The sequence below is a fragment of the Anguilla anguilla genome, chromosome 5 (assembly GCF_013347855.1).
Source record: "Anguilla anguilla isolate fAngAng1 chromosome 5, fAngAng1.pri, whole genome shotgun sequence".
Taxonomy (NCBI): domain Eukaryota; kingdom Metazoa; phylum Chordata; class Actinopteri; order Anguilliformes; family Anguillidae; genus Anguilla; species Anguilla anguilla.
Window position 1 is genome coordinate 47,883,857 of NC_049205.1, and position 20,458 is coordinate 47,904,314.

A 20,458-nucleotide genomic window follows, 5' to 3' on the forward strand; every position below is an offset into this window, starting at 1 on the left:
ATCAGCATTGATTGTGATGTTAACAAGTCAGTGATGTTAAAAAAAAAACATTAAGTCCTCCCCTTACACACATTATTTACAATGATGAATAAGAATGTGGAAAAAGTATTTTGTGAAATATGCATAGCACAATGACATCTGTATCAATTTCAAAGATTAATCATTTAGGGAGACTGACCAATCATTCATTTACATGTTGTAAAGTGTAGGTTAAATAGAGACCCACATTAAAGACAATGTGAGTCATCAAAACCTGGATTAACACTTTCCATGAAAAATGAGAATGTAGCCACCAGTTATTTAGCCTGCACAAAAGCACAAATACCAAAGGCACTGGACAATGCACATCATTTCACAGGGATTTTCTTGAATGACAGTTACACAAGGGACACTGGCATGCATTCCTTTGTTCTTGCAGTCCCATGGTTCATTTGTCTTGGGACTTCTACATGAAACACAGGGTAGGAAACTAATGTTTTCATTCACTGACCACAGTGGGTGGGGCATCCCAAAATTCAGCAACCAATTTCACAGTTTTACAAGAAAACTAGATACTTAGAATAGAACAAGACTGCCAAATCATGGGTGGTTACCTGCCAAAGTGGCTGGCACAGCACACAAAGTTACCAGCCACAAATTAAAATTCACAAGCATTTGGCTTGTGGCTGATGTTCATTTCACACTGTTTCAACAGCCTGGATCACAGAGAATTCCAGACACTCAGATTGCTTTACAGTGACCAGGGGGAATTCACCTCACCCACCACCAATGTGTAGCACCCACCTGGGTGATGTCCGGCAGCCCTTCTCTTTCCAGAACGCTCACCACACATCAGTTGAGGTTACAGCTGGCTCTTAAGAGAAACTTGGGAAAAATCCTCTCTGCCTTACTCTTTCTAAACTTTCCACAACACAGTGTGACTTGCTGTCACTCCAACATAAAAAAAACAACCCTCAAGTCCTCCTCTGACCAATAAGAGCCACACAGTGGAAAGGTAAGAGTGATTTTGGCTGCAATCTTTTGCCCCGAGAAGACTCGGGACCAGACATCTAAGATGCAAAATCACTTTTAATCAATTATGCATGCCAGTCCATGCATGCCAGTTTCTCTCGCCATTAGGCACAAGGTCGGATGAAAAAGACAGAAAAAAGAGCTTCATGCTTCATCTCCCTTCAAAAATGGGGCTCATCAAAACCTTGTTGGGAAAATGTCAGTCTTGACATTCTTAAAGGCCAGGTTTGTGTTCCACCTTATAAAAAAGTGATAAAGTGACCGAACACACTTCCCCCTTCTTAATTCCCTGATTTCCAGTGTAATGTTCCAGCTGAGCTCCTGTCCACAATAAAAAAACAAATCTAATAGTCTTAATTGCCAAATCAAATAAGCGTTTGGACAACGTCTTGCCAAATATTGAATTACTGAAAACAAGCGACTTGATAGTTACGTTTAAATGCTTTTCAGACCATAAGCAATGTAAACAAACTGTAACTTACACTGAGATCAGAGAGTACAGTACATATACCAGATCAGTCCCACAGCAGCCCTGGCTAGTGAGCTTGTGGTAAAGGAGGCAGAAAATTTACCTTCCAGCTGATCATTGTGCTTGACTGGTTTTTGCTTGTTTTGCTCGATCAAGTGTTCCAGTTAGCGGAATAATCTGTACGGACCGGAGTGAAATTCTGCTCTGCTCATTGTCTAATATGGTAGTTCTATTCCCTTGTGTGGATGAAGCGCAGTTAAATGACAGTTAATTTATGTTAAATGATGCAATTTAGCCACTGTGCAGACAATACGTTTAACTAGGAACGGTAAAATGTCCTGTAACTGCATATCACGCAATCTTTCAGGGGGAAGAACAACAAAGCCAAGTGAGTGAATTCAGGAAATTAGGTCACTTACACAAGCATTTCAACCGGAGACTCTGCCGCAATGAGAGGCTCCTTAGCTCTCCAGAAAGCAGTGGAGAACAAAAAGGTGATCTATCCATGTCAGGAGCCTGCAACCCTGGTCCCGGAGAGCCACAGGCTCTGCTGGTTTTTACTACTTTGCACATAATTAATCAATTAGAGCACTTTATTACAGTTAACTCACTTCACCTGGTCACTTGGGTTTGACCTGGGTGATTTTAAGGTGAAAACTAAAACCAACAGAGCTCATGGCTCTCCAGGACAAGGGTCACAGAACCCCGGGATCATGTGATCAAAGAAGTCCAGTTTTGCAACACAAAAAAATGAAAGAATGCCACTACAAGAGGCAGTTAGAAAGGAAATTAACTACCAATTAGCATGAATTATTCAGATGACAGCCTGCTTGGCCATTAACAAACAAAACAATGTTGAGAAATTAATCAGTTGAAAGGTAAAATACATCACCCCCAACCAACAGGGAGCGCTGCCTCTACAGCAAGGTATTTATTCTCATGACACCATCTACTCATCTGATTATAGCTAGCCTAATAACACATTTCTAATTCCTTAGAAATTACTTATAACTGCAACTCTGCCACATAAAACAATAATAGTCAGACCTCTAATAAACTATGCAATTAAAGTCAAACTCTGAAGTAATCTATATTTCAAGAAGTCAACCAAACCCACTCAAAGGAATGTAAAATCCTTTAAAATTGTTATGGATTTTCCTCTTTAATCAAATTTTCCACTGCTGGACTCCTCCAACTTCTCATCAAAGGAGGCTTGTGACAAGTCAACCCAGTGAGATAATTTCTGACAATATGGATTACACGATTCCAGAGAAGTAAGTGTATTCTACAAATTCCTTTGTCTTTATGCAAACATAGCTATATTTGTCTGTGTTGGCTGAGATGCCCAGGCAGTGCAGATCATTTCCCCCTCACATATTTGTGTTATAGGTCCCTCTAGTGGTGTGCACTTGCAATCCCTGTAGGCTTTCCATCTGTTCTCCTCAGCTGCTGAGGTTTCTTTGGAAATTTAAGTCATCTGGTATTCATGAACCGTAAAAATGGAAACTACAGTATCAGGCAGCCAAACCACTCTATACGAGACCATTACTAGCAGTAACAGACTACACAAAGAGTCCTACCTGCCACAGTTCTCACAAGGCTCTTTCAAACTTCTGTGGAAATTAATCTTAAGTAAAAAGCTGACTGCTATCTGGACTTCTTTCACATGGGACACATTGGCACACAGTTGGTGTAGCACAATTCACAGTGCACTGGGCATAGTCACCGCTAATCTTCTGGTGTGCGGAGCGCATACTTATGTACAGACTAATTCTTACGGCTTCATAACCTTAAAAAATGTTGGTAACAGTATTTAGAATCGTTGCTTTGTTTAGACCCTTTAATGGACATAATTCACAGTTCATTGCATTCAGGCTTTGACAAATTCTTCAAGGCCAAAACAAGTTGCATATTATGGCCTCTTTCTTTTTTTTTTTTTACCAGAAAGATGCACAATAAAGAAGGTGCATTAGAGTGCTAACCTTAATGTGACTCGACACAATGGAATTACATTCAGGGTACTCAAACAGTTGACGTGACAATTGCCAGTAAGACTGGGTTATGGCAGAGTAAGAGTCTGTTTAAAAGCGGCAAATGCAAAGTATGCTTTTAAGCAAACAAACAGAAGAGTTGACAGTAAAAAGGAGGGAACATTTGGAGCTCGGTGATTAGCAGTGGCATGTCACCGTTCATCCACCAGCTCCACTCAAACAGTCTGTGGCTGACAGCTGCAATTAATGCGATGGTAGCTTTCACAGTATGGTTCATTTCAGAAGCCAGCTTTAGCTGAATGAAGCTAGAGGCAATGCCCCACATACAACTCCACTCCAGTCCAGTCATAAATCTCAAAGGTACCCCAAGGCCCCCCACACCTTCCCCATCTCTATCAATTTCTTGATGCATTCCAACTAACCCAAACCCACTTACCTGAAAGAGTCCTCCATGGTGCCCCGCCCATTTATCCCAAGCCACCAATAACAGCCTACACACACTACAGCCTTACATTTGCATTTGATTTCTCTGAGGTGCCGCAGCATACGATAGAGAATGCAGGCATACCCCTGTGCCCCGTACCTGTCATGGAGTTCTCAGAGGTGCTCAGCTGCTCCCTCAGCTTGTCCACGTCGTCCGGGTGGACCTGGTCGTACAGCGTGCTCCCGAACCACTCCTGCTGCGGATGGTTCAGCACGGGCGTCACCGAGTCCGACACGTAGATCACCCGGCCCGTCTCCGCCGCCACCACGAACAGGAAGCCGTCCGCCGCCTCCAAAATCAGGTGCTTCAGCTCCTGCCAAACGGACAGATGGACAGTCACACCATGAGTTAGAGCCAATGAATCATACGGAGGAGTCTAAAGGCCAGGAAAGACATGCAGTCTAAAAGCTCTGTCCGGTTCAGATACAAGCAGCTTATCATCGGTTGTTCAGACTTGTTTTTCCCAGAGGTGCTTTGGCACCTCACAAACCTCTAAGATTACTCAGATTTATCTATAAAAAAAAACTCATATATAGGAAGTCAGTGCTAAGGTGTGTGAGGCACAATTATTTTGCAACAGAAAAATAGAGAATAACATTGAATAGCCTGACTGAAAGAAAACACGCCCTCTAGTGGCCTTGATGGGACGTGCGCTAATCTAGATTCAAGATGCATGGGCCCTGTTTATTTGTGAAACAGGGCCCCTGTCAAACATGGGCCCAGTTTCACAAAGCAAGATTACTGAATCAGCTAGATAACTGCACAGAGTAAAACCCGGAGCGCTCCCAAACATGGAACATGGACTGATGCAAAAAGAGCTGCGCCGGCCGGGTTTGCTAACGCAGGGTTAGCTAGCTCAGTAACCCTGCTTCGGGAAACACCGCCCTGGCAGCCCAGGGACGGAGCGCACCTGTTCGGTCAGGAAGGAGGGCTTGTAGGCCCCGTCGGTGGAGGTGTTCCCCGTGCCCCGCATGCTCTTCATGTGCGACACGGCCATGCGCAGGATGGTCAGCTTGTCGGGCTTGCGGGCCAGGGCGCTGCAGGTGGGCACCATGTCCGACAGCTCCGTGATGTACTGGGTCATCTTGTTCCGCCGGCGCCGCTCGATCTCGCTGTGGTTCTCTCTGCGCGGCGGGAGGGAGAGAGACGGCCAGTTAGCTCCCAGACGAGGGCGTACCGAAGACAACCCCAAACGGCTGTCGCCGACGCCGGACGGTGGCGCCAAACGGGCCCCTGCACTCGAGCCACACACCTACCAACGGCTGGGCACTGACTGCCTTTACGTTACTGACTTTCAGTCACTTAAATGTCTTCAAAGACATTACAATTTCTTTTTTAGTTTTTTTTAAGTTATGAAGTACAGAAGTCTTTCTTTCGCTTCTCTGGACTGTGTTTTCTGAGAATATAAAAAGAAAAGTGCATTCAATAAAATATATATACAGTGTACCAACTCACAAATAGACCGCAATCTACACTAGAGAACTTTTAACTTCGGCAACTCTGCCATATTCAATTCGGAAAGTTTACTTCTGAGCAGCCATATTATATCAGTGATAGCAGCAGTACATCATGCTTGGAGACATTCTAACACTCAAGTCTTAATACACCTAAAATACATACAGGCAAATTTAATGCCTACAGTTCATCTACAATGAAATATGTACCTTTTCAGAATGAGTATATAGACTGTTTATAGGAGGACAGCAGAATACACATATTGCCTACAATTTTCTGCTACGGAATTGAATAATACTGTACAGCTCCTAGCTGACAATAATCTCAAGACTCTCTTTGCTTGTAGTCTTGGGTCTTAAGAGCCTTCGGGTCAGTGCTCAATGTACAATCCTCTAAAGCTCTTGTAGGCCAGCCCTACCTGGCAAATCTTTCCTTATCACCAGGAATCTGATCATCATCATACCTAGAAACAAAATGCAATAGACAACATTCACTAATCGGATGCAACTGCAACCAAAACCAAGAAACCTTTCAGTGACCAAAAGAGAAGTTGTTCTGTACTATTAAAACTGTATGAAATATACCTCAGTACTTGTATATTTTATAGTTTTTCAAGTTCATCAGGGTAGGAATAGAAAAGCAGTGTACTGTAATTTGTGAAACATTGGAAGGGGTGGCTCATATACAAATGACAATGGCATGCTTCCTGGCTACTGTTTGCACCACAGAGACTGCATGCGACTATGGATGAAAGAATGATAAAACAAAAATAGAATGAATTATTAAAGTTGCTGTATCCTCTAAGTGAGCTCCATGTTTGGGACAGAGATGGGTTTTTTTTCTTCCCCCTTGATTTGGCACTGTACTCTACCATTTTAGATTTGTAATCAAACTGCTCGCAAATTATACATTCTCAGCTTGTGTTAAAGGGTCTTTCTTATACATTTTGGCTTCACCATGTAGAAATTACAGCACTTTTATTTTATTACATAGGGCCCCTCCCACCATTTCAGGGCATTATACCATTTAGAACATATTAATGATATGTAAATGAAAGCAGTCAGGTTTAGTACTGTGTTGCATATCCTTTGCATGCAATGACTGCTTGAAGTCTGTGACCCATAGACTTCACCAGCTGCTGCATATCTTCTCTAGTGTTGTTTTGCCAGGCCTGTACTGTAGCCATCTTCAGCGAACTTCTGCTTCTTTTGGGAGCTAGTTTTCTCTTCATCATATGAAACACAGGTTCAATACTGATACAAGTGAATCTTGGTCTCAATTGTTCACAAGACCTTTTTCCAAAAGCAGGCTTTTTTAAGTACTTCTTAGCAAACTGTAACTTGGCCATACTGTATTTGTGACTAGATAGTAGTTTGCACCTTGCAGTCTAGCCTTTGCAGTTCTGTTCATGAAAATCTTCTGTGGACAGTAGTCACTGACATATCCTGAAGAGTGTTTCTGATCTGTTGGACAGGTGTTAGGGGGTTTTTCTTATTTCGCCTTCCTTGACTTTCAGTGGCACAACTCTGCTCCTCATGTTGACAAATGCCAATCACAGAATCCTAAGGCAATCAAAAGCCTAGAATCAAGACCAGATACTGAATATTCTCTTATACTTGCACTAAGGAAGCAACTGACCAAATCCGAATAATCAGAAGCACCTGTGAAGCCATTGCTCCCAAACATTATGATTCCCTGAAATGGGGGGACTATGTAAAAAAAGTTGTCATTTATAAATGGTGAAACCAAAATGTAGAGAAATAAATCTGAGAATGTCCAATTAACCACATGTGAATTGTTTGATTACAAATATGAAATTGTGCAGTAGAGAGCAAAATCAAGAAAAAATGTCTTTGTCTCAAACATTGTGGAGCTCACTGTATATGGCAGACAAAATATTCAGTAACAGGGTCTTGGGAGGGTCCCAAAGAAAGCTATATAAAGCCCTCCATAAGCACTACATAAACTTAAATGAATTATTAGTGCATTAATATACACGTCAGCTTTACTGTTAATTATTTTTTTAACTTGCTATAAGACGACAATGCCATTTATGACAAGAATGGTGACAGAACTCACAGCTCAAATGTCTGACTCTAAAACAGATCAAATATTTAGAAATGTTCATGCAGTTCTCAAGAAAGCTTCACACAGTTCATTTGTGGGCCCTTTCAAATAGCGTCACCAGTAGTGACACGAGTGATAAGTGATTATTCCCACTGTTTTTAGAACAGTGCCTGGGAAAGAGGTCTAGGCCGTCTGACACAGAGCCTGAGGCCCAGGTGTACTTGAAACCACACTGTGACGGATGCTTCGCTCAGCGTTTTACAGGCCATACGTGGCCTTCTGAGTGTGTGGGTGCCCACGTTACCACACAGCCTGGCCTGAATACAGCAGGGTCACCGCTGGCAGCTACCGGCACCTTTAAAGGCAAAGCTGTTGTGACGAGGTCAATTTACAAACTGCAAATGGATCTTCCAACACCGATACGCGAACACAGACACTAGAAAAGAATTAGACCTGCCAGTTAGTCCCCAAATAACTGTTCCACTGTAGTCCTATCCATGTATTCATTTTAGAAAATAACTTCTGGTGAAAACCTATTTTTCTGAAATTGGATTCAGTTCTTCCTTTTTCCAGCAGAGGGCCCCGTCTCCTTTTTAATAGTCAATGCTCAAGTAATGCCAATTTAGTACAAAATGGATACAGGTTCTTTAAAGAGAACAGTAATAAAAGACACACATAAATAAAACATGAGACAATGATGGAAAGAGAATTAATCTAGTGAGAGGTATGCCGAACAGACATTGAAATGCTTATGACTACAACCATGTTCAGAACATGCTAGAAAGAAACTATTAAAAAAGTGGTCAGCGTATGTGGAACAAAAACAGTGGAGAGATAAAACTGCAGATGTCTTTGTACGTATCGGGCTCAGTGAAAATGTCAATGGCGACTCTAGACAAGTACACTCATGAATACATTAGCAGCAATACCAAAATAACACATCAAACCAGACTAGACATCAAAGCCACCTCACCAAGCGACAGAATGACAAACCAACATGGATAATGTACTGGGCTGTATTTCGCTTGGCTCACCTTGAAAATTTGCTTGGTCCTTCTCCATCCTCGTCATCAAAGTCCATCCTGCGATGCAACAATTGAAAGAAAAGCTCTTTTGTTATTCATTTAAGGACTTATTCCCACCCACATCACTATTTGGCCACAGCTTCCCCTTCCAGAAGTCTTGTGGCATACCAAATGTTTATGTTTTCTCAAGTAATATAATTACCCTCTTTTAAGTTATTATATTGCGTAGTCCAAGAGAAATGTCTAATTTTAACAGAAGCCATTTTATTGCAGAAATACAGAAAAAATGTATATTTAGCCAGAGAAATCCTCAGCACAGCATTCAAATCACGTGTAGCAACATGAAAGAGATGGCGCATGTCGAAGCAGAGCTCATGTCTGTGCACAGCCTCAACACGATTTGCTGCTGCCAGCTTCACGGTTCAGAGGCTTGGCCAGTCGGGCACTGGCCCTCTGCCACGGTGACAGTGAACTGACCTATCAAAGCTGGCCGACTGTGTGGCCGAACAAAGAGTCCTCTCAGAGGAGAGGAAGCTCCCCATTGTTCCGTCCTCTTCAAAGCCATTCCGTTTGTTCCAGAGCACAGGCGGAATCCCAGCGTACGAGTCTCCACCGAAACCTCCCTTACCCATCGCTTCAGCCCCGAAACGGACCTTTTCAATATGGCCGACGGTGTCCAGAAAAAAAACATTTGTAGAAGACCAAAATGGGATGAGATACTTCATGTTTACTGTCAGCGGGAATGCGTTTTCATAAAAAATATTATTTTCCGACGTGACGGTATTTCTGTGCAAGTCGGGGAATTGAAACAGATGTGACATCAGCAGCTCGACGCGCCGTCGCACATTTTTTCATTTGCTTTGACTCCGTCTGGAGACGTTTAATGGGAAGCAAAACTAAATGAGACGAGCAAAGTCCCCGAATGTCTTCCTCAATAGCGGTTTAATGTTCTGGAAATCACCAGAAATTGCAGGCAGTGATCAGTAATAAAATAATGTTGTCAAATACACATTTGTTCCTTTAAAAAAATAAAAAAAACAGATGGGGAAACTATAAATCCAGCTTATATGGCATGGCAGCGTGTTGACATGACATATGATCAATATTTTTTATGGCACCATCTATACCGAATGGCCTGAGAGACAGAGACCAGCTGATCTCTTCTACTACAGATGAAATGGCCACTATAAAACTTTCCCCAGTAACATGCGGGTGAGATTGGATTCAATAAAGGACGTCTTCAATAGACTTCCTCGAAAATTACGCACCAAGGCCGCTTGGCTAGCTTTTCAAATCGTTTAATGCAACCGAGTTCACTGGAATTGGTTTCAGTGACGTTTGCTGGGGGGAAGTGAATGTTTCGCAAGAGCAAGGACTGTTTGCAATGGAAATGCGTCTGTGGGTGAAAGAGTAGTGCCAAACTAAAAAAAACCACCTAACCTAAAGTTGCCCTGTGACAATCAGTGCATCGTAGCTGTGATCATAACATTGCACTTCACAAGAAACACACAGTGTTTTAAATTATTTGGTGGGTGTGTCCACCAAGGAACTTAAGGAACTCCTTCACTTTCAAGTGAGAAGAAAGCAGGGAAAGCAGACCCAAGCCTGACAGCATGCTAACAGTTCACACATAAAACAAAGCAAAGGTGCACACTCCTCTCGGCTACCTGTGCATTACATTTAACTGATTTTTCACATTACTTCATCAGTATATGCACTCCTACACTGAAAGAGTAGAAGGTAGCACAAAAATGAGGCTCTCTTCAAAATAATAGAAATATCAGTACCCAATTGTATTTCATGGTGTAGGTAAACAGCTTTGTCAGTATATGACCGTAACCAGTATAAGGAATACTTTGAGTACATAAACGTACTCATTATGTTTCTATACCAGAAACATATGGATGTGACTGTTTCTGGTGGGTCCCTGGGTGTCTTCTAGGTGTCTTATGAACTCCTAGACTAAGAGAACAGAAGTCACTAAGTGACACAAAGGAACTTGCGCCACACTGTGCGACAGTGTGAAGCGGACGAGGAGGCGGAGCAAAAGGCACCATCAGCCCCAGAGGAATGTGTCCGCATTTAGGTTTTAACCCCGCGAAGACGGCCTGCCGCTGTCAATGGCATGCGCGAGGCTAGCCTGCTTCTGCCCTTTACACTGAGAACTCAGCACCACCTGACTGTCCAACCTGAGAAACAGTGCTGGTCTTCATCTCGGGGGGCTACCATTTACCACGTCTAATTCAACAGACCCGGAAAATAAAAATGTCCAAAAATGAACTTGAAGAATAGCTAACTTTCCAGAATGAAAATTCATCCCAGGAACATTTTTCAGTTGGATGCACCCCCTCGTAAATGGCACTTAGAGGGTTAATATTTAACTGTTTTCTACCTCCAGCCAATTACTTTGAGTTTAATGTTCTCTTAGAACAATGAGAGTGCATCATTTCCTTTAACTCCGTGCTACCATGAGCCTGTACATGAGTGTTGTCAAAAGGTTATTTGTCTGCAAAATATTAAAAAAGCTTTTTTAACATGAAGCAAGAGGCAAAGAGGTACACACATACTTCAGATCTAAAGGCTTCAAGGTGGAAGAGTAGTCAAAAACAAACTGTAAATGTGTGAACATTTTGGTTATGCTCCCTTGAGTTTTAAATCTAGTGTGGCTGCAAACATCACAATCAAGTGTCATTTTCTCATTACTAATATTAAATAAAAGAGCAAACAAGGGCATTTACTCTTCTATTGGAAGACTATCAAGTCTGTATAAATCATTTGTGAAATGCACTAAATAAATAAAATATGATTGACTGATTGTAGGCCTGCCTGGACTGAAAACACTTATGACTGTAATGAGTGGTCATTTATTACGTCAGTTAACATTAATCAAAGCGTTGTTCTCAAACTAATGAAAAACGCTGATTCATCAGCCAGAAGGACGAGCACTGTGATTACACAATTCCACTTTTCGTGCATGATGGAAATTAATTGACTCGGGCCAGTAATGGCCTACTTTCCTGCATGCCCACACACAAGCTATGATACGCTAAAAGGGCCCGCTGACACATTGTAAAGTGGGCTGCAGGGAGAGGGACACGGCTGGGGCTGTCCATGCAGCATCTACCCTTCGTACAACAGTCACGCTTTCAGTGGGAGGCCCAGTGCGCTGTGGGCGAGAGCAGTGGTAAGAGTTAACAGTACTCTTGCAAACAACTGCCCACGAAGTAACCACAGACCTATTCTGGTCTTTTGTCATAATGTTATGTGTGTGTGTGTGTGCGCGTGTATGTATGTGCATGTCCGTGTGTGTGCACGTTTATGAGCGTATACAGATTCTCATTTCCCCAAGAAGAGAGCTGAAATTAAAATGCTTACCCGCCAGATCTCCTCTTGCCCCCGCGGCCTGGCATGGAACCAGCCATCCGCACCTGCCCTGCCCCCACCACAGCGCCAGGCATCGCCACAGGCCCAGGGAGGTCTGTGCCCATCTCTGCATCCCAAGACAACAATAACATTAGTGTCACTCTCCCTGCAGTACTTAGGCATCCCATCTGCTGCTAGGAATTGAGCAAACCTCAGCTCCTGTGCTTAAACGGGCACATTAATATTTCATATTGTGTGCATTCTCAATGCTCGTCACAAGAAAAACAAGCTGCAACTCTCATTCAAAAGAGCTCTCATTCATTTATTCATGAAACGCATACCCCCATAGAAGGTTCAGCCAGGACGGTGGCTGTCTAAGCTATGGTTTACATATGTTTTCAGATCCACAAATTCGGCTTTGCCAAAAGGTACAAACCGATGCTACATTTCTCTTTACGCCATCACCAAATATAGCAAGGAAATGGGCTATTTTGACTGCACATTCCATGCCACTTCAGCTACACATATGCACATTCAGCACGGTTGCGGTCTATGAAGGGTGTGTCACATTTCATTTGCTTGAATAAAAAGTGTGCAAATGATCTGAATATTCAATTGGCAGGTAGCCTAATCAAAACGTTAGCTCAAATTGTCTCATACTGTAGCTTTTCTTTCTTTAAGGTACAGAATGTAGCTGGCTAAACGATTACGTGGGGTTCAATGATGAAATCATTGAAAATCATAGTCACACTCTGTGGACACTTTTTGTGGGATATGACTTATTCGAATCTAGTTTCAACAAATAAATATTCAGTCTATCTAAAGATGCCCCAATAAATGAGTAAATTCGTTAGAAGAAAATACCTAAAAATAGGATGTCTCTTAATCAATCACCAAAGTAGGCTACTTCAAAGGATAAATAGTTGGTTTTAGCTATATATTAACCAATGGAGAATGCATTATAAAATGTAGCTTACCTTTACCTATCCTTGCAGTGAGGGATAAAGACCATTCAACCCATTTCATTCCTAAGTATTTTTAAACCACTTCAGTTACACATTGAAGCCTACAGGCCTACATATAAATACATACTATAATGAATCTACTTTTGTGGTGGAAGATAAACAGGCCTGTAAATGGAACAGAATGACTCATTAATTTGTTTATAAATCGGCAGTAACTGATGGAAAGATCGAAGGTTAAGCACACGATTCAAACCACCAATGCATTTTTCTCAAGGACTTCACGGTTGTCCTTACTCTTTAGACAGCCTTTCTCGCTGCTCAGTCTCTCTTGTGCCTCCAGGCTGCTAACCGTTTCATCCAGATGCAAGAAAAGTACGTAAACTCCACAGGAGCCACCCACTCCAAGGACCAAGCACAGAGCCCTTTTATTAAGACAACTGCAATTCCTAACAATTTAAAGTGAATTAGTGAACAGAAAAAAAAAAATCAGGGGCACAGCCTTGTCCCGTGTTCTTAAAAAATCCCTCCCAAAAAGTGAGGTTACCTCCTACAACAAGCCAGCTGTGCAAATTTGTACAATCGCCTTGATACGTAATATTTCGCACATGCAAATTATTCGACAGGAAAGAGAAGCCTACGCACTTTCACACTGAACATAGAAGGCAGGACAGAGAAGGTAGCAGACATGCCTTAAGAAGACAATGGGTTCTTGGTAACACATGCACACACCATTATGGTCCCTGAGCCAATCCTGTAAACGTGCCGGCCTGTTTTCAACGGCATGTTTGTGTTTACTGGGCTATTCTTTTGTGCAGCAAACCAATTCCCAGTAATTCTGCGGAATAGTCTTCTAAGGGGTGGCAGAATATTTCTCCAGTTTTCCCAAAATAGGCTCAATTTTGGTTTTCCCTTAAGTTTATAATTCCATCTGGAAAATGTTTGTTGTAAAGTTCAGTGTGACCACCTGTTGTAAATGGTAGGCTACTATAAAAATGCTGATTGATCAACTGATTGGTGGAGTACAATCTGCATATTAATAAGCATCAACAATGAAGACCAAGAAGCTTATTCTCTGAAGCTTAAGCCACCACAGAATAGTCTAGGCCTATCCCAGGGCCTACATTTCTGACATCCTCATAAAAATGCCTGCTGGAATTTACAGTTGTTGGAAATGCACAAATTTAATTAGGTTAGACCTTTGTTCACAAGTTACTGTATGCAAGAAAGCCAATGTGCCTTCTGGGTACAGCGTTCACCTTTTGGAAAGAACCTTCAGGTTTTTTCATAACTAACCACACAGTATAACATGTTGCACTTCTTTGTTTACATACAATACAGCCTATTTTTGATATCTATAAATAACTCAAGTGTGCAGTTTCTTGGGTGGCAGATGATAAAAGCAACATTGTATACAACACTGTAGCAGTGTAGTCTTTACTTAGCAAATAAGGATGTCAGGTTAGAAAGAAAGCAAAACATGAGTTATTTTTTCAGGGGATTTTAATATGGGGCTACACAGACATTCAGATTCCTGCTGCTCAGCACAGACAGGCCTATGAGAACAGAGTTTTGTGTCCTTCAGCTATACCTCTGACAGTTGAATCTTCAGCACCCTTGGTCTTGCATTCTTAAACGTGTTCGACATCTTTGTATGCAACCCAGGCAGTAATAACACAGGCATTCTTTATTTATTTCCCTTAATTTATATTCAGCACATTTGCAACTGATATGACAAGGAGATATTCACTCCTGAGTTGGCAGAGGTTCTGTGAGAAGGCGGCAATGTTTGCTTATTAGAGCCGCACCTTTTGCAATTAAAATGTCAAGGGTATCAGATTATTTTGCATTAGACTACATTTTAGCCAAGTAAGGTTATTTAGCCTAAGTTTTCCAAAAGCTTACTTAAAGGGAAATTTTTAAAAAGCCTTCTAAATTTCAGTCAGAATGTATGCTGCACGCAAACATGCAGATGAACATTTTGTTGTTCCTACGGGCCATTTTCAAATGTGTCTACTATCGTACTATGTATGTACTATCGTAGCCTACTACAAAACGTTTTGAAAGTATGCTATATTAAAATGAATACCTGTCACGAAGACTGGTCCTTGGAAACTGCCAAATTATTTTTTGTTCCAAATAACCTGTTTCCATTAGCTACTGAAAGAGAGGCCTTGAGTTTACATTTTAATTGCACACACATATCCTGCCTTGGAACTCTAGCATGTTTACTTTCTCCCGAACAAAATCTGAATGCTTAAAAAGAAAACCAATCCGTAATTTATCACTTTTTATTTCGAATCTAACTGGACATGAAATGTTAGCTTCTCACTTAATAACGGTAATACAAATAATTAAAACACGTCCTTTGGTGAATAAGACAATTCACTTCATATCTGCCCATTTTATTTTACTTTACCAGTAGCCTAAAACGTCATCGCTAACCAACTGTGAGATGCAGTGCTCTAGCTAAATATAAATAATGCCTCTCTTTCTCGGAATCAACAGGCAAGAGGAAGCAACCGACTTCGACATAGTAACATCACAGGCATAAACAAAAACGTTAGGCTTGGACAGTTTGTAGCAAGCAAACATCAACACAGTCGTGTCAATTGGCAAAGAAACCTTTGTATTTTAAGGACTCCAATCAAGGAAATCAAAGCACGTATTCGAAGCTAGGCTACTTCTTGGTTGAAAATAACATACCCTGAAAACCAATTTGAAACAGCAACACACGCTGTTAGCGACTTAAAGCGTCAAATTTGCAGAGACCGGCAGTTATTCAGAAAATAAAAAAGTCTCAATCACTCGAAGACCCCGTAACAGTTTTTGAAACACAGTCTCTGTTGTTATTTCTAGCTTGCTAACGTTAGCTAACTAGCTACACTGTAGCTGGCTAAAGTGGGGGAAGGGGATGCTGAGACTGACGTCGGGATAAGCGCCGAGGCTTAGTTTGTGTTGTAATGAAAAATAACCATTTGTAGCCTATAGGGTATTAGACCGTAAACAAGTGACAAAATACAGAATAGTGTCTTATTGAGCAAAATAACACAAAATCGCTCTTACCCGACGGATTAACAGCGGCGGGTGTTGCCATGTTGAGTCGATGGAAAAATGAAGAAACGAAAATGACGCACAATACAGGACGCCCCGGGGAAAGACAATCCGCTGTAGGGTTTGCACGCAAGCACAGCACTGCACAGCTGCTCAGAACTTCATGTGCACTACTCTGTGTTCCAACGAAAAATATATCATAAAACCCAACCTCTATAGAGTGCCAGCGAAATAAACAATATTCGTTCTTTCAAATAGCAAAATGCAAGATGTCTGAAAGGTAACACCGCGAGACTTCCTTGGAATTAATTTATACAGGATTGCTTCAAAGTTACACGTAAACGGTTATGAAATAGCTACAGTTCCAGAAGTTAGTGCAACAGTCGTGATGAACGTGGATCAGCATAGGCATAAAGCTGCATATTCAATTGTCGTATTTAGCGTAGGCTATTCGTTTTATTTGTTTATTTATTTTATTGTATTAGCATTTTAGTAAATAAGATGCCAAATAATTGTAATAATTATAGTTCTACATATTTCAGCGGACTATTTGTAAAAGCACGACATGCAACCAACAAAAGCTAGCCTACTTAGTCTATGTAAATCCTTCGTGACTGAATTGCTGCTAACGCAGCCTACTGATTATACAATGCGACAAACTATCCTTGTTTAACTATTGATTTTTTATGGATGTTTTGTCAGTGTTTTCTATTTATAGCTGAGATTGATGACAGTTCAGCAATACATTTGTTTATAGCTTGTGTGAAATAGATGCCCAATTAATCGTCACTACGAGTAGGCTACCTCGTGGGCTTTAAATAATGATTACGACTTGACACTTGCTTTATTTCTAGTCTGGCTGACATGATCATTTATTGAAAATATTTCATCATTTCCTTTGGTTCTCGTCTATTTTTATCAAAGTATTACTGGGCGGTTTTATTCCCATTTAACCTGTTTCAGATTTGTACTTTCAAGGACCTTGTCGTAATGAACCAAATGAGGTAGGCTATTACAGGGATGTTTAGTATTAAAATGTGAAAAGAAATAGGTGTTTCTGCAACGCAACTTGTGTGAGTCCCAGGCCTTTGATTAATAAATTAAATAATATTATATTCTGGCGTGTTATTTAAGATGGAATAGTTTCCACTGAAAAATTTAGTGAGTAGAGTGGATGCTTTGGTCATACAATTAATGATGTCTTACAAATCATAATTCAATTTGGGATTTTTGAAGTTGGCAAGTGCACTGCAACCGATGCTGTATGCTGTTTTCATTGGCGTGTCACAGATTGGATGAAAAAAAAGACATGCTTTTAGACGTGGAACACAGGGGAATTTGTCAAGGACATCTCTTCCAGTGTCAGAGATTAATTTACTTTAAATGTCCATAGGACATTTCTGATTAATTTTTAGCATAACAATCTAGATGATTCCATTATTAGATCTTAATTTAGGTCATAACTCATAGTATTCTTCTGGTCTTGATTCCTTCTTGTACATGGACAGTTAATGTCAAAAGAGTATTTGGCTGTCTGTCGATCGCTTGCAATACCTGAGCTTTTTGTTTAGCAGAAGCATTTTTAGAATTGAACAAGCCAAGTTTGACTCATGATATTCTCTTGCCTGTGAAATGTAACAGTAGCCGTGTTTCACGGTGAGTTTGAAATTCGCCAAACAAATTTAACTGGTTCTGTTTGAGTGAGCTCTACTGGAGGTTTCATAACATACAAGTTTAATATTATGCATCCCATTAGCTGAGATTGCATTCCAGCCAGACCAAAAACTGCATTAAATGAATTCTTTCTGTAAACAATAGCAGTTTTAAATGCATCCATTCAGAAAAAGTTCAAAACACTTCCATTTTGTCTTGACTTGGTATCCTGGAATGAACTCCTAGTATTGTGATTCCTCTTTGATCTTAGTAACCCAAACCAACTCTGTAGATTTATTGCAAGGTAAAAGGTGCCACAAATTTTAAACTCTTGCCCCGGGGCTCAAGACATGATCACAAAATGTTCACCCATGCATATCATACATGTACACACAGCCAACGGTAATTATATAATTGATCATTTGATAAGGATAATTTTATTTACTGCCGCTTAACTACTTCAGACCTTTTCAGTCAGGCCCCCCTTTTGTAATTGGAAATTCTTTAAGCACCCCCCCCCCCCCCCACACACACACCCACATCCTGTGTTGTGCCATCTCCCTTCAACCCTTACTAGCTCAGTGCCATGTTGTCACTGAGCCCCCCACTTTGGAAACCACTGGTCTGAAAAACTGCATTCAAAGATTTAGAAGTCAGGGATCACTGCCTTTGTATGCAGTACTGTAGGTTACTTCTGTCTTGTATTATTTGCTCAGAGAACAGAATGACCCCGATTTCACTCCATTATCACACACTGCAGAAGAATATCACTGAACAAAGAGTGGCAATAATTATTTTAAAATGACTTTTGGAGTTGGGTTCTGTACTTTATCTCTCAAAAATGCACCCAGTGACATAATTTTGTGTGTTTACACCCCACAGAGACTGCGTTACTGCAGAGATATTTTGTGCTCGCAGACTCGAAAACTAAATTTGTTTTGTATGGTTCCTTGCATGGTAATCTATGATACACAGATGCTCATGTTTTAGAAAGGATTTGTGCAGTTTGATTTGCTCTTCATTTTTATCCTAATTTATAGTTCTCTTCATTTGTTGAGACTATATAAAAATAAGGCCAAAATGTTTTGAATATGGTACAGACATAGGCCTCCATGTGGTACATTTCTGCAGACCTTTTAAATAGTGGGATAATTCTTCCATTAAAAGACGCTGTATTTTTCATTAGTTCATCTCGCTGGCCTAAGAGATGAGCACATTTTGTCTGAAATGAAATGATTCAGAACACCATTTTGTAAAGCTGTATGTTTGAAAAATAGTGCCAATTTCTTTCTGTATTGTTATACTGTAGTTTTTTTTTATTTTTATGTCCCATAAAAATGTTGTATAATGTATTGTATAATATATTGCATGACATTTCCTTTTTATACTTTTTCTGTAGATTCTATAGTTGTGCAGGTTAATTAGCTTGAGTTAAGCTCAAGTCTGTATGGTTTCTGACATGATGTTGGGTTATACATTATTTTGCATTCATAAATAGATATTGTAACTCAGTGAAATCCACAAAGAGGAAACATGCAGTGATTGCAAGATACACTACATGGCCAGAAGTATGTGGACACCCCACATCTAACATCTCATCCAAAATTATGGGCATTAAAATGGAGTTGGTGCACCCTTTGCTGCTATAACAATCTTCACTCTTCTGGGAAGGTTTTATAGTCGACGTTAGAGCATTGTTGCAGGGATTTGCTTCTATTCAGCCAGAAAAGCATTAGTGAACATGCCCAAACCATGAAAAATATCCCCAGACCAAGGGGTGTCCAGATACTTTTGGTCATAAAGTGTACATGGCCGTCTTGTGAAAATCAAAGTTGATCCTCTTTTTTGTTATACAGTTAATATTCATAATGCTAGGTACTGTTTTAATTTGGTTTGAGATAAGCTATACTGACATCTCAGGAGGCCTCTTTATGTTAAAACACAAATTGCAATTTCTAGAATCTAGAATGATTATTCACAGTATGTCTGCCAAATAAGCCATGCAGATAAACTCACCTCATATTTCTACATGCAGTTACTGTAGATTCGTTAGGTTCTATTTTCCCTTGACTTGTTATCCTGGAATGAACTCATAGTATTGTGATTCCTCTTCGCTCTTTGTAACCCAACAAAGGCAAGGTAAGAGGTGCCATGTTGTCACTGAGCCACCGAATATGAAACCACTGGTCTGAATAACTGCATTCACAGATTCAGAACCTCTTTTTCAAATCTTCTGATTGCATGTAGAAATATGAGCTCAGTTTATCTGCATTGCATCATAAAGACTCAAGCAGAATCATATAATGAAACAACACTTATCTCAGAACGTTATGCTACATATTTTGAGACGTATTAGCTGAAATACAATCATAAAATGTTTCTGCCACAAACAGTTTATACATTTGAATGCATACTTCATCTCAATTCAACAGTCTGTGTGGTTGTGTGTCATTTTGAGTTATGAATGTGTAAAAATTGTTGGCCATTTTCAAACTTATTTCTATGCTCTGAGTAGATTCTACTCAAACTTTGGAGAAAAGTGTTTGCTGCTGAGGGATATTCGGGCCATTTGACCCTCAGACCGCTGGCAAATCATCCTTTCAAAATGATGTTTAATAGAGAAGCCACAGGAGCTCGTATTTCTGTCATACTACTGTGAAATAAACAAAATTTATTATGTATTATTTATAATTTACTATGTCGTTTGTCGGTAACCTGAAAGCACTGGGTACCTTTAATTATTAGGAAAATGGTGGGCATTCTTGGGCTGGATGGCCTGTTCTCACATGTTATGTTATGTTCTGAATTAATTTAGAAAAAAGGAAGCAACAATACATCAACTAGATGGTCAGTTACAGTATTACTAGTAGAGTTACAGTATTACAAGTAGATACTAACTTTCACAACTTCCTACGCAGTGTTGT

At 40.5% G+C, this 20,458-nt stretch overlaps 1 protein-coding gene across 5 annotated transcripts in view; it reads right to left on the reverse strand.

The window, feature by feature from the left end:
• Positions 1-16,232, reverse strand: part of LOC118227350 (aryl hydrocarbon receptor nuclear translocator 2) — a 44,623-nt gene extending 28,391 nt beyond the window's left edge. Inside the window, exons 1-6 of one of the 5 annotated variants that reach the window (XM_035417712.1) lie at positions 15,894-16,232; positions 11,878-11,992; positions 8,512-8,559; positions 5,829-5,873; positions 4,866-5,079; positions 4,055-4,268 (exon numbers count right to left, since the gene is read on the reverse strand). In XM_035417712.1, coding sequence (XP_035273603.1) covers positions 4,055-4,268; positions 4,866-5,079; positions 5,829-5,873; positions 8,512-8,559; positions 11,878-11,992; positions 15,894-15,924 — 667 coding nt within the window. In that variant the 5' untranslated portion in view covers positions 15,925-16,232. The other 4 variants (XM_035417711.1, XM_035417714.1, XM_035417713.1 and 1 more) reach the window with 4 other exon arrangements.
• Between the last annotated feature and the right edge of the window lie 4,226 nt (positions 16,233-20,458).